At 39.3% G+C, this 27,535-nt stretch overlaps 1 protein-coding gene across 2 annotated transcripts; it reads left to right on the forward strand.

The window, feature by feature from the left end:
- The first annotated feature begins 1,195 nt into the window (after nt 1-1,195).
- On the forward strand, nt 1,196-27,474 carry pik3r5 (phosphoinositide-3-kinase, regulatory subunit 5). Of its 2 annotated transcripts, none has more exons than XM_072383460.1 (18): nt 1,196-1,440; nt 9,929-10,044; nt 16,482-16,597; nt 16,704-16,772; nt 17,933-18,071; nt 18,652-18,721; nt 19,199-19,373; nt 19,496-19,664; nt 19,786-19,854; nt 19,959-20,851; nt 21,840-21,965; nt 22,134-22,265; nt 22,457-22,550; nt 23,026-23,102; nt 24,549-24,642; nt 24,889-24,983; nt 25,436-25,551; nt 26,032-27,474. In XM_072383460.1, the coding sequence occupies exons 2-18, from the start codon at nt 9,945-9,947 to the stop codon at nt 26,180-26,182; spliced, it is 2,685 nt and encodes an 894-aa protein (XP_072239561.1). In that variant the 5' UTR covers nt 1,196-1,440; nt 9,929-9,944; the 3' UTR covers nt 26,183-27,474. The 2 variants fall into 2 exon arrangements, with proteins under 2 accessions (XP_072239561.1, XP_072239562.1); XM_072383461.1 differs by having other exon boundaries at nt 24,889-24,971.
- Nucleotides 27,475-27,535: the final 61 nt, after the last annotated feature.

Here is a 27,535-nt window from a genome sequence, read left to right on the forward strand (position 1 = left end):
CTTAAAAACCATGTTTTCACAATGAAGCAAGATATCCCTGATCTTTTTCTTTTTTATTTGACTTCTAAACATTTGCCTCAGTCAGCTGCTTTCTTTAGTCTTTTCTTAGTTTCGTCTCGGTTCTTCTCACAGTCCATTTACTGTATTTTGTGACATGAAATGTCTTGCACAAAGGCCGTGTCAGTTACCCAGGAGGTTTAGTGATCACAAACGAGGTGTCGTGCGCTATATTCAATGGCTCACGAAGCCGTGATCATTGTGACACGGCCCTATTCATCATCAAACTTTGTATTTCTACATGTTGTTTAAGTAATAGAAATTAGTCATGATATGATCAAATGGTGACCAAGAAAAAGGGGACATGAAACGTTTTACTGTAATGCTCTGGAGAGTTTTTCATTGCATTTTGCAAGTTCAAATATTTGCTAGTATGAAGAGCATAACGTTCTAAGCATGAAGTGATTGTCTATCAACTTTCCCCTTTTTTTTAACTGGAATGAAAACACCCTTTTTTACGATGTGCTGTCAATAGGCTTTGTGTTCAGAGTCGCAATTTAGGGGCTTTAAGAGCTGAACCATTGTTCATGTTTACTGCTGCTGTTTTATATGGCTTGTCACCACATTTGGATCCCTAATAAGAAAAGGGGAATTCACAGTCACATATCTACATATTATGTAAATAACAGGCAAATCAGGAGGTTGGCGTAGCGTTTCCCTGGTAGAGAGGGATGCAGAGAGAGGATGAACTCCAAAAACTCTGTTTACCTGATCGTTTAAAGCAGCCATTAAGCACAATAAACCTTTTGCTGTTTCATTCTGTTAAAAGCGAAGGTCGCAGTGCAATATTTTACAATAGACAACAGCATGTACTTTCTTTTCGTTGCAAAATGTAATCCACGTTCAGTAAAAATAACGAACAAAGCCATTCAAACAAACACACTTCTCTCACATGTGTGAAAATAGCGTGAAAACAAGCTCATGGAACAGATGACTTCCTTTTGGGGGCCAACACATCCCTTCAACACGGGATTCAACATCCCCAGCCTCTTAAACACGCATGTACAGACACACACACACACACAAGCACTTCCCATCTTTGCACACACACAACGGTACGAGCAGCCTCCCTCATTGTGCTCATGTGCACCACACTCATACAATTTCCTGTTTGCTATTTGCGAGCCGCAGAGTGTGTGTGTGTGTGTGTTTGAAGCGCAGAGCTCTGTGAACGCAGCAGAGCAACAATCAGCCGGCAGCCGCCGATTCCACTCCTGTTTGACTTAACCTCTCTGCCTTGCCCAGGATGTGTCTTTGTCTGTTCAGTCGCGATGCGTGTCGTGAATGAATGGCACTGACACTGAGCAGGAGACGTTGGCCGTGGAGTTTTTGGATTTGTTAAACTTCCCACAGAGGCAATGGAGCCCGGGCAGTAAACTGCAGGTAAGACTATGAGGGCTGAAACAGGTGTTTGTTTTGAATGGCGCATTGTCCCTGCTCTGTGAGCTTGGAAGGAGACGCCGGTCGTAGACTCACTGCTTCATGAGTTCATGGAGCATTTATTCGACAGATTTCATTCATTTGATGTATTCAATATTCACTTAGAATCTGTGACAGTTGGTGATTTGCAACATGTGAAGCTGGTTCTGTCAGAGTCGTCTGTTGCCATCTTGTCGTAAGTCATAAATACTTTTTGAAATTGTCAGAACTCATTTCCTGACTCATGTAAAACTGTTGGGAGTTATGTTTTCTGTCAGAGGAGCTGAAGGGGATGTGGGCATCACAGTGATGGGAACAGCAGAGCTATCATTTTTGACAGGCCTCCTCCATGAGCTCATAGAACCCCACTGTCATATCATTTTGGGCACTTCCGCTGAGAGCTCTGTACTGTACGATTCATCTTTTTAATAAACAGTGAGGAAGTAGACCTGCAGGAGCACGTGCAAACTGCATGGAGGATAATCTTGTGTATTTCCCTGTAAATGGGAACAACAATCTGAGCAAGTGATGGCTTGTTATCTTAAATTGCGTGAGACATTTAAAATGATTCCTCTTCCTGGGCATTTTCAGTTGGTGGTTTGTTTTAGAAAGCAGGGGAAGGCTGTTTGATTTGAAACATTTTTTGGGGGGGTTGCTAAGAATCTGATAAATGTCCTGAGGGTTCAGAGTCAGAAGAAAGAGAGAACCAGTTAAGTCCTTAAGGGTCTTTAGGGGCTTCACTCCAGAGAAACATTACCACACCAATGCCTGCTTGATAAGGGTTCCCATACCTTTTTCTTCACTAAACCAAGGCCTTGTAAACAACTGAGATTAGATGGTAATTGAAGGACTTTTTGCCAAAAGACATTTTTGGAAAATCTCTGCTGGTAATTCAGAGAGTTACAGCCAGCAGATAATGACGGAGCTGGGATGTTCATTGATCTTGATAGGAAAAGATACTATCAGTATAAAATAAAAACTCTTTTCGTTTTTTATCAGTCCAGTTAACTTCCCATTGATTTATTGTTGCATTCCAGTAGCAGTGTCACACTTACCATGGACAGTTTTAAATTAGTTTAAAAACTGATGCAGCAGAACCAAATAATTTTTTCATCATTTTTCATCTACACATTGTCCAACAACAACTCAAATACTAATATTATGGCAACAAGTAGTTTTTTTGTGTGTTGTGTGCTTATTCGGAATTTTACTGACCTGTAGACTAGTAGCAGTTAAACCTAAGATCTGTTACTCTGACTGAAGTCGATATTTTCAAATCTGTGCAGCTTTCTTCATTTCAGTTTATCCTCTTCTAAGAGATTTTGTCCTCAAATTAGTCAACAGTACTACACAGTTAGGAGATTTATAGAAAATTTGAGGGGATTTACAGATGTTTGATTCATGTCAGGTGAAATATTAGTACATAGATATGAGTATATATTAATATATATTTGAGAATGCAATATTACAAATGGTTAACCCAACACAGGGTCATTCCCAGCTCGTCACATCCTGGCGTTTGGTTGGGAGCCCTTGTGTTTAATCATCAACGATCAGGACACCACTTTATTTCTATGTGGTGACTATGACAGCGAAACATTGCCTTGGTAACCTCGGAAAAGGTGGAATCTTTATGCACTACAATTACCTATGCTATCGTTCAACCATGATGTTTTCCTAACCACAACCCAGTAGATTTGTTGTCGAAGTCTGACCAAGTGCTTTGAATGCCAAAACCTAACCAACTAGTCTTAATGCCTAAAACAAGTAATGACTGAAACCAAAACTTAGGAGATGACTGAATCTTTTTAGGAAGTGAAAAGTAGTTGTCCTACAGTTAGCAGCAAACAGAAATGAGCACTGTAGAAGGATGCTTGCATCATGTACTGCGTTTGCTAACACTGACACAGCCAGTGTGTCACTTACTGACGCAAAAGGATGCCTGGTATAATGCAGCTCTAGATTAGTTCCCTAAATGCAGGAAAAATTATGGCAACGGGGCACCTAGTCCATAGATAATTGACAGCAATTTCGCCTTAACTATATGTATTTTAATATTACCTATAACTTCAAGACAGACTACTTCTGTCTCATAACGGTAATCTAATACATAATGGATCTCAATTATTTTCATTAAAAATAAGTTATGAACACCTTCTTATTCCTTCGTGTAAGTCTTCCTGTGCAACCACAGGAATTGAATTACACAAATGGGTATAATACAAGCATCTCCTTTGGTAAGGAAATAAAAACTGATGGAGTTGCACTCATGCCTTGAATTGAACTCAAATGATGAAACATAAATCCTCTCTGTAGGTAGAAGATTTGACACATTTTGCCGCTTGCCACAGATATCAGATATGAAGAGTGGAGGCTGTCATACGTATATAGCGGAAGTGATGGTGCTATCCCAGTGCAGCACTGTGTAATTCACAGAATTGCTTCCTGTTTATCTCTTGGTGACTGTGGTATCAGTGAAATCTTCATCTTCCCATTTACAACACATACTTTTGAGGTCGCCACCTCCGTGTGAGTAAACATGTGCATCTGTGCACATATACTCTACACCTTTCATGCAAAAAAAGCAGTGATACGAGCACAAAAAAATATTTCTCCATATCACTGTCAAACAAACAGCACGAAGCTTTCTACAGAAAGTGGATATCTGTGTCTCCCTCTTACAGCGCTTCATATTTGCATTTTAAATTTCATTTATCAGCGTTTATTGAGGAAGTGAAGACAGAAGTCAGAAGGTTATACAGATAGGCTTTCTGTTCTCCAGGAGACAAACTCTCTGTGTTTTCATGCCATCCCATTGTAACTATAAAAGCAGGTAGCTCTCTCCAGTTGTGCATCCTTGAGTGATCACAGAGTACGTTTGTCAAAGATGTGGCAATAATGCACAGCTATTCTGTGAAAAAAGAAATGCTAACAGAAAAAGGCTTAAAAGTCTAGTTTATCCTGCATCCTACCCTTTTCTTCTCTGGAAATTAACAGTTGGTTGAACAATTCCACCTCAAAGTCAATGGAAGCAAGATTCTTTTTTGGGGGAGGGGGGATGAAGTGTCAAACAACAACCTTAGAAATATAATAGTAATATTCACTGGACCAGCTCTAACTCCAGTTTAGTTGATCAAAATTCCCACCGGTGGCATTTGTTTGAACTAAAGGGAAGCACTTAATTACAATAGAGCTTTGGAGTTATTTCCTAAAGCTGTAAGAGGCCAGTTCACATCCAGGGGTTCAGCTGAGAGAGGACGGTGTTTAAGAGCATTGTGGGCTGCCAGAGGAAGGCTGGATGTGATTATCAGGAAAAAAAAAAAAAAGAAGACAGGCACGCTTACTGTACAGAGATCTCCTTCATGGTCTGTGGGAGCATATCTAAGAGTGCGATCACACTGCAACAATAGAGAGGCACCTGCTTCCACAGCAAAGCAGGGAAGCTGTCTTCCTGTTAGGAAGCAGTTGGTAATGGGATCAGTGGGAGAGATGGGAAGCAGCCTGCGACGAGATGGAAGCAGAGGAAAAAGTAGACAGCATGAGAAAAAAGACGAACGCCGGAGGAGGGGCCGCGTTCTAAGGGTCTGTTCGTCTGGGAAATGTTGATATGTGTAATGCTCAGAGACAAAACAGAGGGGGGCTGAGAAGGTGAAAGCAGCGTGACAGTAAATAAGAGGCAGGAAAGAACGGTAGTAGGGTCTCTGATGTGATGTTAGAACTAGAACATAAAAACAGAGAGGGATCATTCTGTGTTAATAGCTGCTATTTACAGCTGTATCAACTTGAATTAATTAGTTATTTTATAAGATTTTCTTTGAATATGGGCTCCATTTGTCAACTTGGGGGTGGATAGGATGGAGAGGGGAAAGACTGGAAGGTAACTGTCATCAAGTTTTGTCATTAACTGGGTTGTTTGGGAAGCAATTATTGACCCCAATCCCAATTCCTCCTCTTGGCCCTAACACAGTCAAAGCCATGTTTTTCAGGAGTAAGGTGCTCCTCTCTTTGGGGATCGAGGAGTATTGGTCCTAAGGACCTTCACCCTAGACATCCATTTGGATGGTGGTGGATGGCACTCCTTGATCCCTAAAAGAAAAGGTCAACCTTACCTCTGCTAAACAGAAGGGTAGAGTTAAGTGGCAGAGAAATTGGGACCTTTGCTTGTCAATATAGCTCCTGAGTGCTTTTGGAGTTTAAACTGTTATTTTATATCAGCACTCTGTAATTCAGCCAAGATATTAACATATGTTTGATATTATTACATGGAAGGTCCTAAGGTTCCTGAGGTCCGCTCTTGTTTTCTGACTCTGGAAAGGGGGGATAAACACTGTACAATTTCCCACTAAACTTTCCTAATGTAGGTCTAGCACTATATGAGATTTTCACTATTTTCGCTAGTATTCCATTTTCCGTATCATGGTTGTCACAGCATGTACAACTTTGTTGCGACATTTCAGAGTTAGTTCACTGTAAATCTTGTTCCGCACCACCGAAACACTGCTTGTTTTTGACTGCCTGCTGCAAGATGTAACCCATGAAAAAGTGGAAGTGACCTTGTTGACTCTCAGGGATGTACTGCATACATCCTCTTATGAAACACCACAGACTCATGTATTTGCAACACGACAAGCAGCTCTACGTAAACAACCCTGTGATGACACTCGCGACAAGTGGCTGATATTTGACATGAAAATCCTTGTCTTTGACTACTGTAGAAACATGTCATGTTCAAGAGGAGGAGTGTTTTTAGTGGTAAACCTGGTTTATGTAACCAATAAAAAGAATTACACTATTCTTAGTTCGAACAAGTGCTTGACAAGGCTCGCTCTACAAAAGAGATTACCTGGTCAGACCTATCACTGTTGGATAACATGCTCACTGACTTATGTTAGATGACTTCATCTCTCATTATTACTATTATGTGTCCTCATTGAACCCGATCCGGGATGCAGGAGTCACCACAACTCTAACTTATTAGTTCCTTCCACTCTCACCGGGCTTTCATCCAGCTCTGTCCAACGCTGACAATGACCGGAGCCCTTTGCCGGAGTGTCCACTGTGCTCGGCTCTAAAGACCCTGCTCTGTGCCATCTGGAAAACCTCTTGGATACAATACAAGCCTGGGAAGGAGGGACTGCAGGGAGAAAGGGCTACATGGTTGTGTTGTTTACATCTGGAGAGGATGGTATTGTTGCTGAATGTTAACTCTGAGGAAAAAAAAGTGAAGTGCTGTGGGATAATTGAGTTTCATTCTTGTGGCCCTCCTGAACTTGGACTTCCTGCCCCATTTCTGTGATGAAGTCGGTGGCTCGGATGTTTGCACAGTGCCTGAGTGTCGAAACTTCATTGTACAGTATATGTGTTTAGGCATGTGAAAGTGTGGACGATTTAGTACAACAAAAATATGTGTCTTAGGTGTGATTGAGTGTTGTATTACAGGACTGTGCAAAAGTCATGATCTACCCCTTATTTCCTTATATTTTGACTTTCTTGTAATCTTTTACAGCTGGGATAGGCTCCAGCCTGAATTGGATTAAGCAGTAATAGAAAATAGCTGGATTGATGGATGAATATAATCTTTTAAAGTGGTTTTGAGCAATAGTTCTCCAGACTTCACTGGTTTTAAGTTCAGTCTTTCCCTAAACTTGACCAGAATGTGTTTTTTTTCTTTTTCTTTTTCTTTTTGATGAAGCTGCATATCAAAGTATTTAACTTAGGGAAATAAACAATTTTATATTATATCTTTAGGGAATTCATTGCTAGCAGCTTGTCACAAAAACAAAATTTGTTTCCCATTTCTCCTGATAGATCTACAAAAAATATCAAAGATGATATCGTTTAACTGGTAAAAGATAGGTAATTCCAAAAGAGATATTAGTTGAAAACTTGGCATTTCTCAGCATGGTGGCCAGTGAGCCAATGAGAAAAACTGTGAGGAGGACAAAAAAGTTAAGGACAAAAAAACAAGAGGTAGGCCTAAAGAATGTCTACAGCAGATGAACAACAACCTAAAGTGATGTCCTTAAGAAATAGGAAAAAAAATCCAGCAAAGACCTGAGAGAAGCATCTAGACTTTCAGTTGATCCATCTACTCTTTGCCAAAGCTTCTTCAGAAATGTCTTCATGGAAGGGTGGCTGTCATTTCTGTATATGTGTGTGTATATATATATATATATACAGAAATGAGGGGTGGCTCAAGACTTTCTTACTGTGAGTAAACCTTTTTACATCCTAGTCTGTGTTTTTTTTTCAGACATACACTGATATTTTCCCCAGATTTATTGATAAGTGCTGGATAATTCCTAAGGAGAGAAAAACAGGTGTAAAGGTGCAGATTTTTTTAAAATATATCATTTGTGGGTTATCAGCTGGGACTGTCTTATCAGATACCCTGTGGTTGCAAGTCCCATATGTATTCAGTATATTTTGTGTTGATAAAAATTTAATTTCTGGTGAGAATTTGGTGAGAAGATGAGCTGGCTGGGTGTTGTTGACAGCCTGGTAGGTGTCTTCTTTCTCTGTTTTAATACTTGACCCAACGACATGCTCAGGATTCCCCCAAAGCCTGTTTGCCTTAAAGCATACTGTGTTTGTGTCAGTTTTCATTATTATCTGAGTGGGTTTGTAAAGAACAAGTGAATGACTGATTGATACTTTTCATTCCCCAGCCATCGTTTATGTCTGAGTTTCACGTCAAATGGGGAATTTGTCACACTCTCAGGGGAAATTTTGAGAACATTTCAAGCCAAAGTTGTTTTTGATGTTCTCAGTTACTCATTTCTGTATCTGTACATCTTCACACTGTAATCACTGCTGGTGCAGATTTTGCTAATGATTTATTTTAACAAACAGTTTCGACATTGGAGTTTTTCAAGAATGAGACTTTCTCGGTCTCTGGATTTACGATCCATCACCAAACGTTGAGTTTTTCTTCCATAAGCAAAATTCTTCATTTACTGTTTGTGTAAGAAAAGAAACCCAAAAACAATAACTGTTGAACAGCAAATCTTTAAAAAGCTTTGCTTCTTTTTTCATCTTTTTCAAGGAAGTTTTAGTTCTGCTTCTCCAATGTAGACATTTTCCAGTATTTGCAAATACTAAAACTTGTCCTGCCTTACCATGGTAAAACTCTCAGATGAGTCAAGAAAAGTGTTTAAAAATAAATCCAGTGGTTACACAGCGCATCATCAGCAACATTACATCCGACCTTATAACACCGAACACTCTTTAACTGTTTGAATTCTGGTATTTGTCAAACAGAATTTTGTCAGAAACTCCAAAAACATGCAGACAAAGATAAGGGAACTCCAAGGAGGAAAAGATGAGCAAATACAATTTGCTCACGTGACTTAAAAAGCCACTTATGTTAGATTTTCAATCTCACTGTTGAGCCGTCAACTTGTATGTCTTTTAACCAGTCCAGTGCATCTGTCTCTTTCTTCACACAGACACTATTCGACTAGTCGAGTCATTGAATATGAATATAAGAGGTGCTTCTTGCTTGAAAAAAAAAAAAAGAATTTGACAGTTCATTATTCAGTTCAGTTCATTATTATCCCCTCAGTTTGATGCTCCGTCTTCTGAGGCACTAATTTGAGGTAAACAGTCTCCCACAGAGACACCTGTGCAATTTTCAGGGGAATTTGCAGATCATTAAATGCTTTTGCTATTAGTAAGGTGGTCACTGGACCATTTTAGACAGAATAACTTCTGTTTTTACTGACCCGCTTTCTTTGCCTAAGATAGCATCTTCATTTGGTTTGTTTAAGGTCACGGCTTTCAAGCTGCATCATCAAACATCTTTTACTGATCCTTGATCCTACACCAAAGATGAGCAAGATTTATATATCACTTAAGCACGTATCTGATGATGATACACATTCATAACAGAACTGAAACAGCTTGCCACACCTGGGTTTGTACTCAGTTGCTGCATGAAAAACAGCCAAATGCACTGATAAACTGAAAGTTGGAAAAAAAAAGGTGTAGTTCAACACATCCTCGTGAGTCAGTGGCGAAAAAAACATAATGTTGTCATACTGGAATTTTCAAGCCCGATTTAAACTTTGTGTGTGCTCTATGAAACGATTAGGCTGATTTTGGTGCCGGTGTACAGTCATTTGTTTTGCACCGAACATGACTTCAGCAGCTACAGCAACCAAACAACAAGACAAATAAACCTACATCTGCTTATCCTCTCATTTCCCTTTATGGTTTGTGTATCCTCTTAGTCTCATTTTCATGCTTAGCGGGCGATCTGCCTTCATGCAAAACAGATGCGATAACCCCATGTCCACGAAAATAGAAGAGCGTGTGTGTTAGTGCAGGCTTATGTTGACACGATTGGTAAAAGCAACAGCGTTGAACTATAAGACTCCATAGAATACGTGAGTGGGTGCGATGTCATAAATTTGATGATTGACATCAGCTATATTTTCTGCCTCCTCTTCAGAGCCTGAGCGGTGAAGATGCAGCACACCTCGTGCACAGAGGACCGGATCCAGCATGCTCTGGACAGGTGCCTGGACGGGTTGAGACAAAGCCCCACAGCTGCACACCACTGGAATGGTAAGACTCCAAAGGCTACACTGTATTTTTAGGCAGGTGTTAGACAAGGCTTTAAAGAGGAACTTTCCAGCGCTGCTACAATAGTGATGATGATATTTTTGTTGGAAGAAAGGTGTGCTGTATATTTTCATTGATAACCAGTGTCAGTGCAATACATTTTTTTTAACACTGGCTGATGTGGTCAGACAATGTTTTCATTTAATGTGCTTTTTTTTAAATACTTGCTCATAAGGGGAAACAGGCTGTCGCATAATGTGAAACGTCAAACATGTGCACCCTCTGGCTTTATTAGTGACAAAACAGCAACATATATTAATGTTTATCTTGGTGCAAATATACTGACATTTTTGCATTTTTATACACACCATATTAAACAACATTTAATAATGATCGGAGTCTGACTTTAGAATCTGATCTAGAAATGAACCATTAAATTAATATAACCAGCACATATGGTGATGATAAACACAGTTAGTAATGTGATGATTTTTTAAAGTTTGTGATGTCACTCAAGTGGAACAACAGAAATATCAAATTTTTGTAATTGTAGGGAAATCACATCCCTGCTAGAAAACTCTCCAGAGATGAAAACATTCTTCTCGAATTCATCTTAAATGACAGATGCTGAAGACTAAATTTGTCTTTGTTGGGCTTGTCGTGTTATAGATGTTGAGTGCTGTTGATATCCTATGGTAGCCCACTTGCAAATGATTGTTTGGCTTTTCAAAAGAATCTGTGCAAATTAAGAGACGCTTTGTTAAACCAGACCTACTATGGTAAAGTAGTTTTAAATGTTACACTTCTCTATCTGCCACAGTCCAAATAAAACTTACGAAACTCCAACATTTCTTTGTTTGCGGGAACATCTGGACCATTAAGAAACAACTCGATTTCTTCTTTGTATGTCTTCTTATATTGTGGTGTCACCAAAAGGAAAAGGCACAGCGAAAGGGATTGATTGAAAATGTATACTTTTCCAATACTTGTCTGATATAGTGACAACATACAGTAATTGTGTTGTTGTTTGTGTGAGTGCTGTAAAATAATGGAAGTAAAACTTACGATGGACAGAATAACCACTGTTGAGGTCTCTCTCTAACCAAGGGTTTACATTTTGAGCCTTTCAACTTCCATCCTTGAATTGCTTGAAAGGGGTTTAAATATTGAGGAGGTTGATCTTGCAAGCCATAGGGCGAAGTGAACAAATAAACCAGGTGCTAATGAAGAAATTAGTCTTGTGTCATGTTTGTAGAGAAGATAACTCGGATTTTGAGAAAACAAACAGCAGAAATTTCCTTCAGAAATGCAAACAGTAGAAAAAGGCAACTTTCAAACTTCATAAAAAAATAGCAAACATAAATTTCTCCTGAAATTAAATTTTTATTTTTTATATTTGATAACAGAAAATTCAATTAAATTCAGTAATACTTCATTAATCCCTCAAAAGGAAATTATATTGCTTCAGTATAAATTATTTTGAAAGTTGTGCTATTGTCATAATAGGATAGCAAAACTAGATTTTAAAGGAGCAGTGTGTAATAATTATGTTGATTTATTAACAGAAATGGAATATAATACATATAACTATGTAACGAGTCATTACGTTTTTATTACTATAGATTTTGCCTTTTTATTTACATATACTGTGGTCCGCTCTACACAAAGGCTTACTTGGAAGGACACCACTTACGTCGCCATATTGATTATAGTGGCCTAGAGGGGACAAATGGTGGCGCAAGCGCGATTCGCCACTACTTTGCAGACAATCAGCTGATCTGATTAAACAAACGTAACGTTTTCTCTGTGTCTCTGTTGAAAATTGTTGATTCATGTGAGTTTATGCACCAAAGCTACTAAGTAGCTTTGTTAGCTGCACAGAAATTACTCGGTGTTATGTTAGTTCAGCTGATTTCAATCAAAGTGTGACATGATACTAAGAGGCTTTGAAGATAATTTCAACCAGATACAACGTGTTGCCTGCTAATGCTATCCCTCTATCAGACTAAATACAAACAGCCTTTAGCCTTACGTAGCTAATATTAGCTTTTATTACCACGCAGGTAGCTACCTGGGGTCCACAAAACACTAAGATAAAGCAGAACAACTAACAGTGACATTCACTATAAGTTATCTTTTCACAGAAAATCTAACCAAATGTAACATATATTTATAATTCATATCTCTAAAAGTAACCTCAGAACTTGAGAATGTGGTTTCAATTGATGGAGAAGACATCATGACACATTTGAGTGATGGATGTGTTGGGTAGTGTGTGATCGGAAATTGCAAGATCTAGTGAAATCTACAGCAGACGATGACGCAACGCTCGTTTAAATAAATTGGCAGACAGCTTTAGAAAGTAGAGAGGTGTTGTAGAAATCTTCAAAGATCACCATGAATGTTTTGCAGTGTTGTTTTTGTAGCTTGGGAACATCTTAGTTATTATTATCACACACAGAGTTAGCGGATAACGCAGGACAACCTTTTTTGTCTGCAGTCTGTCTGCCCATATAGTCAAAGCTCCAAGCTTGTCCATTGTTTTTGCTAAGGATCTCACACTTTCCATAATGATCAAGGGAAAAAATTATTTAAACTTCCTCGTCATTTTTCTCTGTTTTGTTCCTGCTTTTGTTCCCGGACATCTTCATTTCAGCTCATCTGAATTTGGGGTCTTATTCCAGGTATTATTTGGGCTTTGGAGAGCTCAATCAGCTGCTCCCACATGCAAACAACTTTCCAGTTGGAGATGTTACATCTTATGTAAAAAAATTCCAGAGATACTGGCTGAAATCATTCCAGCATCCAAACCAACAATGAAAAAAGTTTCAACAATCGTTTTTTCACAGACAAAAGCTCAACAGAAAATCTCAAGGAGGTGCAAAGAAAGATGAAAGAAGTCTACCGAACTCCTGCAGCAGGACCATTGTAGAACATGTCAGAAATGCAGTCGACCAGTGATGGCAGCAGCTGAGGCCTTTGGATTGTGCACACTGGTTCACTGGGCTTGTTTCTTCGTAAGATTAAAGAAACTGAACCATCAGTGATGTCATCTGGTGAGATCTGATGAAATCTATGGAAAGCAAGCCAAGTCCATAAAGACCCCACAACCCACAGGGCCCAAAGGGATCTGTTGTTAACATAACACCAGGACACCCTCAGATGTTCTATGTCCACACCCTGACTGGTCAGAGCTGTTTTGGGACCATAAAGAAGATCAACTCAATATTAGGCAGGCGGTTCTAATGTTATGGCGTAACCTGTTTTTCACAGTTAGTTGCTGACATGCTGCATGAAGTGACTTTTTAAAAGGTTTTGTGGCCATTGTGTGGGATGAAAATTATGTTTTGCGGATGGTGAAAAGCAACCCAATTTCCCAGAATTATCTACACCAGTACAGAGATTTGAATGCACTACGTGCTGTTCAGAATAATAACTAACAGAAAGCAGTTGTTTGTTCGCACTTTCTTTGCACCAGAAAAGTGTGTGACAGTGACAGCAGTACGTGGTGCTTATGAGCAGATAGGTGTCTGAGCTTGTTGTTGGTGTCATTGTTGCTTTCAGATCACCAGGGGAGCGTATTATTGGGTGTTGGAGGAAGTTGTGTGAATAGCAGCTGGGAGGAAGTGGTGGCACAAACCGCAGCGTGTGAGTGAGACATCATGAGGCAGGAGTTACTGTGGTGCAGGGTGTAAAAACAAGGCGGAGGATCAGGTTGACATCCACGTCAGCCAGTGCTCTACAGAATGACGCACAAATGCAGAAGTGTGCTCTAGGTTTTGTATTGAGATAGACCTTAATGACATGATTTACATGCAAGCTTAGTTTGTTTTCTGATTTCATGCTTTCTAATGGCATTGCTTTTCGACTAAGATTCAAGGAGAATGTGTGACTTTTATCCTTTCACAAATGCTGAAATGATACATTTTACATCTTAACAGGATCATTTGAAACTTCCAGTATTATTTCTAAAGATCTAAGAGATCTTGGGAAAATATACCTGTAAAGCTCCCCAGTGAATAGCACACTGCTTTAGGATATGTTAGATAGTGCTCCTGAGTACAAAGAACCTTTTGTGGGGAGAAAAAAACAAGAAAAACCAACAACCTGCAACAAGCTTATTTCTACAAAAACATTTTGATGCAACTTGAATAACTACTGATTTGTTGCTTTCTTGGGGACTGAGTGGGGATGCACTCTTGGAGAGTTATTCACATGAAAAGTAAGGCACTCTCACTTGTTTTTGTGAGAGTGGCACACTGGTTTGAGATACTGTATTCATGGTTCCCCTATGTTATTTTCTATTTCACACTGTTAAAAAGAAAACAAACGTCTTTGAACAACACATCTACCACATTTTAACCAAACACCGGCAGTGACACTGAGTGCTCAACGATTATGTCTTGCATCAGGAAATGCATCCTGTCATGTCTTGAAAATTTCTTTAATGAAACACTAAGAAAAAGGTGGCAAAACACACCCTTGAAGTGCGTCAGTACTTCCAGCTACATTAACGTTTATTTTGTATGTTGTGGACAATGAAAGTTTAATTTCGAATTACTTTATCTATTAATGTAAATTAGCCATAATACGCTTAATCAAATATCACCAGCAGGTGTTTTTTTTATACATCATCAATTTATTATTTACAATTTAATATATAAATTTACTTCCTTTCAGGCCAAAAATATGCAATTTAGGTATGCAATAAAGGTATGATTTACAAGTGTTATGCCAATAATATTCACCTTAACCTGGATTTGTTTAAAAATAGAGATTCTGATTTCTGTCCCATTTCTGTAGTGTCTTCTGTTAAACATGTCCTTGAAAATCTAAACGTTGAATCATTCTCTTTTCACCCAGCTCAAGCACAGTTAACATTGTGCAAATTTTACCATCTTATGGTCATTGCAAGCCAGATGTGACATAATGTTTTGATGTTACCAGTCTGTACCATGAATATTGTTTGTTACGATATGTGTTGTTAATATGTTTCCTGGTTTGCTGCTCAACCAGAACGCTGCAATGCTTCATCGGTTTCATTTCGGACTGTGTCCTTTTTGGCACGGTCATGGTATGAGCTGAAGGACCCCTCATACGGACAATGTTTCTTCTACTGCTGATATGCTTTGTTGTTTGTATTTCACAAGATGTGTTTATCTTGTTTGGTTTCCATCTAAATTGCTTTGGGTTGTAGTAAATATCTTTCCCTGTTACATTCCTTTTGGTTGGTTGGTAAATGTAGGTTGTAGCAGTAGACACTGACAGAAATTTGTCCCACCCTATGTTTGATTGCAAGACAAGGATTATGGTGATACACCCAATGTAGATTAGTGGCACAGTGGTGTGGTGGTTTGCACTGTTGCTTTACAGCAAGAAGGTTCTCTGCTCATATTTCAGCAGGGTCCCTTTTATGTGCAGTTTGCACGCTTTCTCTGTAGCTGGTTTTCTCTGGATACTCTGACTTCCTCTCACAGTTGTTCCCACAGTCCTAAAGCATCCATGTTAGGTTAACTGGTTACTCTAAATTGAACTCAAGTGTGTGTGAGTGTGCATGGCTGTTTGTCTTTGTGATGGACTCGCGAGCTGTTCAGACTGTACCTCCTTCTTGCCAGATAACAGATGAGATGCACCCTCAGCCCTCCTGAAAACCTAAAAAGGGTAAAATAGAGATCAAAAATTGATGGCACCTAATTCTTACAGGCCTCTGCGCCATCTGGGCCATAAAATGCTAACAGAGCAAAGGGATTCAAGGGGATGTTGAATGGTGATTAATTTACTGTAAAGCTTTGAATACAGTTGCTCCTAACTGCGGTTACACATGTTTATCATGGCTGCCTCACATATCTTGTATTCGTTTGGTGCATTGGTTGTGCACGTCCTTGAGACTGCTCTCAAGTGATAGCAAAGAGCCACAACAGGTAGACGTGTTTGAAAGGAAAAAAAACATAAAGTGGACAAACAAACATGATGACACCCTCGCCAGTACATGGTTAACTTAAAAGAGGTTGATAATGCTGTTGCTAATACTTTGAATAGATCATCCAGGGGGTCTCATGAATCGCCTTTTCTGCTGTCACAGCCATTTGATACTAGTATGAGTCAGCAGATGGGGCATCTGATTGGGATTTGTTGGTAGTTGCTCACTCTAGGCTCAAGACTGTCAAAGACTGTCCTTTTGAGGCCATAGCTTGTAAACTTTAGAACTCTCTTTTGTTTTTCTCAAGATCTGTGTATACTGGGGACACTTTGATAATGCAGATTAACACCGTATGTTTGGACTTAAGTTTTTATGTGTATTTTCAATTGGTATATGTTTTTAACTGGTTGTCAAATTTGGGGGCCCTACCTTCCAAGTGCTCTATTTGTTCTGTATTGAGGATATCTGTCCATAGAGTTTGTGCATGTATTTTTCTGAAAGCACCTATGCTGTTTTTCAGTGTTGATGTGCTCAGCGGGTCAGTCGATGAACCGCTGGAGTTTGGAGGAGCTGGTGAAGAGAGACCCTGAGAACTTCCTCATCCTTTTGCAACAGATCATTCAGAAGACAAGACAGGTAAGAGGATTGTCAAAGAGAATATCTCGTAGTATATTATTTACACAACAGTAAAATAATGACTAAATATCTGTTTGCATCTCTTTTTTTCACTTTGTGAGTTCAGGTTCAGGAGCAGTGTCAGTATGAGCTAGTGGCTCCCCTTGCCATCATGTTCAACTCCACACTTCTGCAGGTACAGACTGTTCGCACCCAGAGATATGTCGACCACACATTTAACCTTGAGTGACCTCACTGACCCATTCAGTGCATTTGCTTCCACAAACGAGAATTCAAAAGGTCATTTATTGTTGTTCCTCAATTTTAACAGCTATGATGGTTGCTTGAGGTGTTACAAAAACGCTAACGCACTTATAAAAAATACTTTCAAGAACAAAATGTACTGTTCTGACCAGAATTCCTCATTAATCCAGCTTCTGTATTTCAGACTTGCTGTCACGCTCTAGTATCAAATGGTATTCGTGACAATTTGCAAAAACATGCCTTCATAAAGCCTCAGAGAAAAAAGCATCATCACTGACGTAAAAAATGTTTTACAACAATTTTTTCAGTAGGAAGTTAGAACACCACAGGAGTGGCTTTGTCTAACAGCCAATAACGTAACAGCCTACTTTAGGTTATCTGTCATAAAGCCTGTGATCAAGAAACTACAGTAAAGAAATAACAGTCACATTATTGCACTAAACTGTGTTAATTACAGCAACATTAGTAGGAAAGATTAGTCCATTAATATAAAAAACTTAATTGTCATTTAAAACAATGCTGTTAGTCAGTGTTGTTATTGCATCGTTAGGTATCTCACAAACCCACTAATGCCACTTAATGTAATAGAAAGGTGTAATCTACCACATTTGCTTCCTACAACAGCTTGTCTATGCAAATTTAGAGATAGTAAGTCAGCTATCTAATTCTTGACAAAGAGGTTGTGGAGTCTGCCCTCTATCTAAATACGTCTCCATGGGGCATTTGTTTGTGAAGGCTAAAACAGCCAATATTTTTGTTTGGAGAATATGAGAGGAACTGCATGTGAAGTATAAAAATGACTTCCATGAAGGCATAGTCATGATGTAAAAAGAATGTTATTTAATCCTACCTATGATTGATTTCTTACCAATACCAAGTAGTTCTGATGTAATTATACCGCAAAGTTTTAAAAAAGCAGCTGTTTGTAATTTTGTGTAACTAGTGTTCTGAGGGCTCAAAGCATCTAACAATATACACTTACCTAATTTGACATTAATAAGTAAACTTATGGAAAAACAGTATCATACTCAAACCTCAACGGTTCTTTAACTTTCCTTAAATCAAAATAACTTGTTTGTGCTTTCCTTGCAGACACCATACTGTCCTCCAGATACAGAACTCCTGGAGGAGGCTATTGAGGTGTTTTGCTGCTTCCTCACATGGCCTGAGCCTTACAGCAGTGTATGCAGAGAGCTCCTCTCCACATTACATCTGGAGATCAAGGCCCCTGGTAAATATGATTAATATTCTTAGTTTAAAGGTCCTTTAACTGTCGAACAACAATGTCTCTTTTATACCTTGTTTAACAGCAGTGTGTTTCCGGATGCTCTCCCCAGATAGCACTCCCCCTAGTGACACATTAATGAATGCATTTAGGATCTGCTGAAACAATCTCTCATGGTGGCATCAATGACAGTGACAGAATAATGTTAAGGCTTCAGATTTTATTGACACTTCTTCATTCCATCATGATGTTGTCGGAAAGCGGATCTAACTGTTGCACTCACAAAACAAAAAGCGGGAACTACACTCAAATTTTACAAAGATATTTACAGGAATAGGTAAAGGAAGTGTCAGTTGAATAAACTGACTGAATGTGTGTTTGTTAGCAAGTGGCCAGGTTTTATAGGCAGCATACATATACTCATATTTTTTATTCAGTTCAGTTCACTTTTATTATCTGGTTTTTGTAGTTATGATAAAGGCGTCATGGATATTTTAGGAACTGTCAAGCCTTTGTCTCAGTGCAGATGCTCCAGCACAACATTGGTCACGATTGTGTTCTTTAAAAAGTTTTTCTTTTGTCACAGGGATTTCCTTTCAGAGACTAGTGAGACAAGAGCAGGGCCTGAGCATCTCTGATGAATGTTCAAAAACCATGTAAGTCTACATTCTAGAACTACTCACTGTATCTTCACATGCAAAACTTTCCATGTAGTTGCTATTGATATTCAGATTTCTTTGCATTATAAAGGACCTTGGTTGCATAAAGCATCTTTCCACCTGCTGAGAGCTATTCAAATTTATTTTCAGTCCAGAATATGATATCTTTTTATCTTGTACCTTCTGCTTCCTTGTTAAAATCAGCCCTTGCATCATATTTGTCCCTGGTTTACCATAAGTTTATCTGACCTGATAACATTTTAAAGTCAAAAGAGAACATACTGTATAGCTGTCATATCAGAATCACCAGAACAACATGTATATGTGGTTTGGTGCTTAGTCAAAGTGAAAAAAAAATCTCTTTTCATACTCTTCTTTACACATCCAACCACAATACTTCAGCATCCTGCCTGAGTCCTCTCCCATGTGATGCCGTGCACTCATTTAGACATTATGCCTGTCTGCTGCCTGCAGGACTGTGTTGCTGATGAACCCAGCTGAGGTTCCTGCAGACTTTCTCCTGGTGGCTGAGCAGCTCAGTCACATTCAGCACTCACAGAAAGAAACCTATATCACCTTGATTAAACACGCCTACCAGTCCACACTAGGCACCAAGTACCCTCTGCATAGCATCCACAAGGCCCTGCAGGTATGTACTGAAAACCTGACACTCTTTTTTTTTTATACTCACTATATATTGAGGGGAAAAAAAGGAAATCAAACCAGCAACTTTTAAAAGTGCTCTTCAATGTGGCATCATTCATTTTGAAGGCAAAAACTGTGAATGACTTGGAGGAGATCTTCTCTTCTGTGAGTGACATCTTGGAGACGGCTGCTGTTATGGGTGAGCCACAGAAGGCGCGGAGTCATGTCATTCAGGGACTGGAGAAACTGAGGGAGAGGCTGAGAATCCCTGCATCCAATGGGAGGAAGTCTGATGGTAAGAGGGCCACTTTTATTCACTGGCAGGTTTGCTGTTTAGTATATGATGAATGATTCTATTTCTATTTGAGTTGGGTTGCCCAGCCTTCTATTTTGTCCTTTTCTGTCGTCCCTTTTAGGAATGCTACAGACGTTGCCGTTGCCCACAGCCAAATGTCACATGTTTCACTGGGAAAAAGATAACTTTGGTAATGTATACATATGTATTGTTTTATTTTATGTGAATTCTATTTTTGATAGCTGTTGAATAGTCTTATTTTCTTTTTGTTTATTAGTATTTTTACTGTTTCAGATGTCCTGAACACCCTTTTGGAGCATGACCTTAATGACTTAGCAACTAATGGGCACTCTGCGGAGGTTGATTTTGATGATGATGACCATGATGTGACAGAAACTGACGTAGAGGAAGAGGAGGAAGAGGAGGAAGACAAAGATGAGGAAAGACATGGAGTGGAATCAACTTCAATATCGATCGTCCCCAATGATTACAGCGGCAGCCATCGGGCCTCTACCTTCTCCACCATGTCCACCACCTCCAAAGACTCCATGTTCTCCACGTTATCGGTCGCCTCCGAGTCCTACACTCCCTCACTCTTCTCGGTCACTTCTGGAGCTGATAGCGACTACTTTGAAGATTCTGATGAATACATCTGCTCTTCTCCCGTTGCTGAAAAATGTTCACCAAAGTTGAACAAAGCTTCAGCCCGTCTCAGCCAGCACTTCTACAGGCTCTTTATTAAACCCAAAAACCCTCGGTTGCTTTCCCGAGCCAAGAGCTTAGGAAACAGTGAATCAAAAGACCTTTTAGCAGTTCGGGAAACGCGCTCCAATTCTCTACCCCAGCAGGTCAAGTTATTTGGTCCTGAGCCCTTACTTAAGCCACAAAGTCAAACTCTCAGACACATTTGCTTTCGAAGGAGGCCTATTCTGAGCAGCGATGAGGACAACAAGAATATTACGCTTAGGGTGGTTGTGTTTGGTGCTGATCATGTGGCAGGGAAGGTGGCCCGAGCCTACAGTAGCCTGAGGAAGAAGGAAAGTGCTTGTCCACGTCTCAGCAGAGCCTTCAAACTTAAGTTTTACTTTGTGCCTGTGAAAAGGGACTCGGCAGGAGACTTAGGATGTCGAAGGTCCTCTGGTCCACTGCTACAGTTCGGATCTCCAAAAGGAACAGCACTGTCTTGTGTAAGTGGAAGAATAGTCCAACCAAAACTTTAAAGTCATCATGAAACAGATAGAACAGTGCTATTTGCCTCTGCCTATTTAAAGATATGGATATAGATTTTTTTTTTCTCAAAATAAAACCTAGTCTGCTCTGCTTAGTCAGCTCTAGTTTCCTGCCCACCATTTAACACCCACTATCAGCTCTGTTATAAGAAAAAAACTCTTCAATTCCATGGAAATTTTAGTATACGCCCCCAAGAGCAAGATGAATCATGAACATTATGAAATAGTTTTTTCAGGTAAACATTCAAAACTATTAAGAATAGTTGCAAAATAGCTTCGTGTGAAATTCAACTTCTCAAAACCAGGTTAACACACTCGGATACTGCGGTTAAGGTTTGAGTCACTTTTTTGTGTATAGACTTAACAAGACTAAAATGTGACTCAGGCCTCCACACACGCTCCATAGAGTGTGTAAGTGTATATTAATACAGCTGAATTCACAAAAAACTGCTCTCATTCACTTGTTTTGCCAGAAATATTGAAAATCAGCCCATTAAGATGACATGCCAACTCACAGTTGCTTAAAGCATTTTCAGATTATTTTGCTCTAATAACATCCTGATTTTATCACTGCAGTATCATCTGATAAAATCCACTTTCGAGTAACCTAAAGACAACGTCTGTGTAGTGAATTCAGCCAAACTTACATTTAGGATTGAACTGAAAATAGTGGTAAATATGCATGTCACGGTGCCGGCTGTGTCATAGAGTCTTGTAAAAGTTAATTGTAGAGTCAGTCAGATCGCATACAAACATTTTAACTTTTAATATGATTCTTATGGAACTTTAAAAACTAAACAAAAAGCTTATTTTTTTTTTATTTAACATCATAAGGTCAAATAAAAATGTCAGGATTGTGGCAAGGATGTAACGTAAAAGTGAGACATATATTTTGTGTTGGTGTTTCTCCACTATTTGGCTCTAAGTGTTGCTTTTGCTCAAACAGGATCCTAACCACATAGGCACAGGCGACAGCACTAATGACATTGCACATCTCCTTGGCATGTTGGACCCCTGGTATGAAAGGAACACCCTCAGCCTGCTCAAGCTGCCTGCCAGCGTCGTCTGCCAGGTACACCTGGAATGTAACTTAGCTGAGAACATTGCTGACCTCCAGTGTTTGTTGTCTGTTACTGTCAGAACACTGGTTGAGATGTGTTTATGCAAACTGACATAATTCAGAAAAACCCTGAAGCACAAATACCTTTCATCCATGTCTAAATTATAAATGTTGTTGCAGCAAACCTCAAAAACAGAGTCAGAGTCCTATGATAGTTCATACGAGCAGCGTCTACCCATCCTGGCCGACTTGGTGCTTTACTACTGCCGCTATGCTGTTCGGCCAGCTCTAATCCAACTTTATCAGGCTGAGGTCAGACGTGACACAAAATACACACAGTTATGAAATGTGTCCATTCATTACAGCTCTCTTATTGAACTCTTTTCCTACTCTTGTATCCAGATTTTACCAAGGCATTGTGAATAGAAAACAGGACCCACAGTTTATCTGTATCTTAATAACTGTCAGATCGGGGAAGTGATGCAAAGTGTTTGGTTTTGCAGCTCACGTTGGCTTGTGGAGAGAGGAGGACTGAGGTGTTCGTCCACTCCCTGGAGTTGGGTCACACAGCGGGAACACGAGCCATCAAGGCCATGGGTGAGCGCAGGCCAAACAGATATCCCTATTAACCTTCGCACATTTCCGTGCAATGCAGCGCATCATCAGTTATTGCAGAGACTGGACTAAATTTTATAGAAGAGGAACATTGGCTTTTTCTATAACATGATTTATATCACTTCTGCGTTTCTGGTTTCACTCGTCACCACTGCTTGAACTTCAGATTTTTAATTCCCTTTAATTACCTCAGAACCAAAAGTCTGTTTACGACTTGTGTCCAGTAGTTACTGTGGAAACGACTTTCCTGTTTTTCCATTATTTCACTGTATTCTCACATAATTTGCAACACTGACTACTTTAAATGAAAAAAACAAACATTTTCCTGTAGCAGGTAGTAAATCTAAATGCTGTGGAGGTATTTTTTTGCATTTCTTTGCTTTGCTGCATGACAGAACTGCTACTCTGAGGTGGATCACGACAGTGTGCATGTGTGTGTGTGTCCTGTTTTATTTAGGTGCTGCCAGTAAGCGGTTTGGCATTGACGGTGATCGAGAAGCGGTGCCTCTAACACTGGAGGTGGTGTACAACAAGGTAAGACCACCTTTGAGTTTGTGCCTGGAAGCTGCATTTGATCATAATTCTGTTCAGAAATATGGAAACTTATAACAGAAAAAAAAAACTTTGTAAAAATTTGCAGAGTCTCTAGTTTCTATGGAATTAAGCGTGTTTCAGTTGTGGTTGCTTCTCAATCCTGACACAACAAAATTTTGTGTCAAAATGCAAAGTCTGCTAACAAACATATGTGGCCTGTCCTGACGAAGCTTTTGCCTCTGTGGTCCATGTGGTATGAAAGATTAGAAATGGCTAAACAAAGGGTTCCTCTTTCCAGATGGCCTAACAGCATAGACTCTTTTATCTGTTCTTTATTTCTAGTTTTCAGTATAGTGCTCAATTTAAATCCTTGCAGTAGTCGGTCTACAGTTTTAATCTTGATGTTTTGTCACGACACAGGAAGTTGCTGTTTGGGAGCTCATGAAATTTGGCACACTGTTCAGGAGTGGTGGATACTGATATCTCATGAGTCTCAAAATGAGCTTTATTGGATCTGTAACATCCTTCTGTTACTGACCTGTACAAATTTAGTACATGTATAAAACAGGCCAAGATGTCCAAAAAAAGTCTCTTTTAACACCTTAAACCAAGCAGGAAGTCAGCCATTTTTTTAATGAACTTTTCAATTTCAGTCCATATTTAGCTATTTTTCAGGCATTGTACTACATCTAATAAACTCCTCCTGTACATTTGCCCAGATTGACTAAACATTTAAAGTCTAAACCAGACTCCCTGGAGATGCTAAAATTGTGAAGGTTTTGATTTTTTTGTTGCATGTCTGTGGCAGCCGAGGGAAATACTATGTTTCGCCACAAAAGAGGAAGTTGTTGTATTCATCTGATAAGCACCCTCACCTGACACATTTGTTAACTGATCAAACTTCATTCATGCAGCAGCTTTCAAACAAATTCAATATCATAAACAGAAACACACCAAATCCTAGACTGATTTTTAGAGCAACAAACTCTTAACCCCATAAACCAACCCCAAGTTTGAGTTTCCATGTTCTGCCAGTTGAGGTGGTTTAGTCATCTGTCAGGAATCCTCAGAGGGAAGGTGACATTTCATCAGAGGAAGGCCTGATACCCACTTAGGGAGTCTGCCTGCACGCTCTGACTGCTGTTTCCCCCGACCCACGTCAGGATAAGTTGTAGAAAATGGGTAGACAAAATTAGAAATGATTCAGTCAGGTTTTAGGGCACATCTTGTGGACAGTATATACACATACAGTCACAGTGTCACCTTGTGGTTAAAGCACACATTGTTTAGGAGTTCTATTTGTTTGAGAAATAATTCCTCATGATAAAACCTCTGGACTGTCTGATAGCACTTCCAGAAGCTATAATTAATCTTTCTCTCGGTTCCAAGCATTCTTCTTTTTTTTTTCTAAACAGTGATGATCTTATCTCTTCTCTTCTCATTCAGGTGGTAATTAGTGGGAGAAGCCAGTGGAAACGAGAAACCAAAGTCTGTACTTCAGTAAACTTAATCAAAGCATGCAAGAACCCAGAGGAACTAGGTGTGCTACCACTCGTTATTGTTATCTTTTTAAAACACAAAACCTTTTGTGATTGTCTAGGTTGATGTATATTATTCCTGTATTATTATCTCTGGCAGAATTTGCTATTTTTTTAATTTCACAGTTTTTTATCCAGTAAAATAAATGTTATTTAGTTACCTCAGTTAAATACAGCCAGTGTTTCATACATATTATTTGAGTTGTGAACCTCTTGTTTTAAAGTTTGACCTAAACAATCTCTGTCAGACTCAAAGATGGAGTGCCTGCAGCTCACCATGACTGAGGTCCTGAAGAGGCAGAACGGTAAAAGCAAGAAGGGCTACAACCAGGTAAAATGTGACGTCAGTCTGTCTCATGGTTGATGGTTTAAACAGTGCTGTGGCAGTATGCTTTCACAAACAACACGCAACACGTTATCTATTCAAAGATGCAGACCTCAGTACATCCTCAGCTTCAACTCTCACATGGAAGTCTCATCACACAAATGTACATATGTGTGAGAGCAGTTTCTCACACTGATGGCTGATGGAACAACAAAGCAAAACACACAGGGAGATTTTGTATCTGTCTATATATATATATATATATATATATACATATATACATATATACATATATATATGTATATATAGGCCTATTTAAATGGCATAATATTAGACAAGCTGCAGCAACACTGTATGTCATATGAGACGTTTAATTTTGGAACAAATACTCCACCATCAAACCTTTTTTTGTTTTTTTTTCTTTGCAAAACATCCATTTGTGAGGTGCAATTTATTTAATTTTGCTTTAGCAACTGACCATGACTGAGGTGAAGGTGGACAAGGTGCAGGTCTGTGGGGCTGGAAACACAACATTTGCAGTGTGCCTGGACCAGGATGAGAAGAAGATTCTACAAAGTGTCACCAGGTGTGGAATCAGAAACAACATGTGCAGAAATTGAAGGAGAGAAATGTGTTTCTTGAAAAAAAGTTTGACAGAACTAGCAGCAGGTTTGTAAAGTAGATTTACTTTAGTGCCTCCTCCAGTGGTAAATGGAGTACTGGTACTTATAAGGCACTTTTTCTAGTCCAGCTGACCACTCAAAGCGCTTTTACACTACATGCCACATACACCCATTCACTCACACTCTTAGTTTTACAGGCTACATGGGTTTTTTTCTCTAACACACATCAATATAGAGATGAACAAGGCAATGTGGGCGTGTGAGCACAGTCATAAGACGCCAGCTCTTAGGAGTTTTATTTGTGAGAGAAAATTCTGTTATTTCTTGTTTTATTTGACACCTTCTTGCTCACCTACCTTAAATGACTTGGCCTCAAATTTCACCCAAATGACCACTCTCAAGTATTCTTCGCTAACTCACGATTTTCCCTCTGTCTCATTAAGGTGCGAAATATCTGTGTGCTACAAACCTGACAGCTCTGCCGACTGGAGGCTTAGAAAATCCCGGAACTCGGCTCAAATCCAGCCTCTCAACCCCACCTTCTGCTCCCTCCTTTGTCTGCCCATAGTCACCTTCAGTGGGGCTCTTCCCTGAGACTGCTGAACACTGGTTTTGGTGGACTAGAAGGAAAGATTCTCTGCACTGTGCTTCGTATGCTGTGAATAGCTCACAAACTGCAGAAAAAAGCATATGGGACTTTTAATCTTTTAAGCCGTTGTGGTGGAATTCACATGGTTAACATTGGTGCAATGCGACATTAGGAAACAGGAGGTCTTGCACAGAGCAAGGTCTTCTAAGAACTCCAAGCCTGGCTGACCTGTGATCAGGGATAGTAACAGTGCAAAGAAGACCTGTGAAACCAAGAAAAACTGGAGACAGATTTGCCGTGGTGATGCTGTTCAGCACTCTCTGTAAAAAAGCAGTCTTTCATTGTTTTTGGGGGAACCTTTTAAGTTTCACTCTTCAGGTTACACTTCCTCTTTTCTGTGTTGGCAGGCAAAACTGAGGTTTAGCACAGTAACATCAGAATGTATAATGGTCGATCAGGGTGAAAATGTAGAATCTCAGGTAAAATGGAATCACGACTGGATAAAGTAATCCAGTATGTTGTGGTAAATCAGAATCCTACAGAGACAGGCAGAAAAATGTCTCTTTATATTCTGTTTTGCAACTTTTCTCTGGATCAAGTCAGTCAATGTGGCAACGTGAACCACGTACTGAACTATGTAAAAGCTCCATTTGGAGTGATTGGCCAATTGATCATATCTGAGAATGGACACTATTGATGTACAATATGTAAATGTTGTAAAACATTGTTTAGTGTACAATCATTTTAACACATCGTCATTATCCTGTTTTTTTTAAGTATATTGAGTTTGAATTTCGTACCAAAGTGTTGTTGCAAGTCACAGTTTTAACAGCAGTTATGATTATTGACCAGCAGGAGGCTCTGTTGACTTTTCGTTGTATTTTTACTTGAAGTGTAGATGAAGACAATCTTGACTTGGTGGAGCTTGACTTTGAGTGTCAGTGTATTTGCTGTTATATAGCTTACTGAGAAATATCATATAACTTTAAGGACTGTTTATCAGCTCATCAACGACACAGATGGAAAACATGGTGCTATAAAAAGCATTCTGATGTACATCTTCATGTGTAACTGATTAATTGCACTTTCCACGATGTAAACAGTGACATTAAAAAAAATCTTCTAGTTTTGTGGTTGCTTGACTGGTAATGAAGTGGAAGGAGCATTATATGTTAGAAGCTTCATTCATGGAAATGACTTACCTGCACGTTGAATGTGGTACTTTTGAACGTTTTCATTTTTTCCTTTCTTCCTGTCTTTTTTTCAAAATAAATGACTGACACCACTGGCTTCCCCATACATTTCTCCTCTGATTAAAGTATATATGTGTGTGTGTGTGTATCGTTTTCATGTTTTGA

The sequence above is a fragment of the Leuresthes tenuis genome, unplaced genomic scaffold (genome assembly GCF_036924035.1).
Source record: "Leuresthes tenuis unplaced genomic scaffold, fLeuTen1.0.hap1 SCAF_4, whole genome shotgun sequence".
Classification (NCBI taxonomy): domain Eukaryota; kingdom Metazoa; phylum Chordata; class Actinopteri; order Atheriniformes; family Atherinopsidae; genus Leuresthes; species Leuresthes tenuis.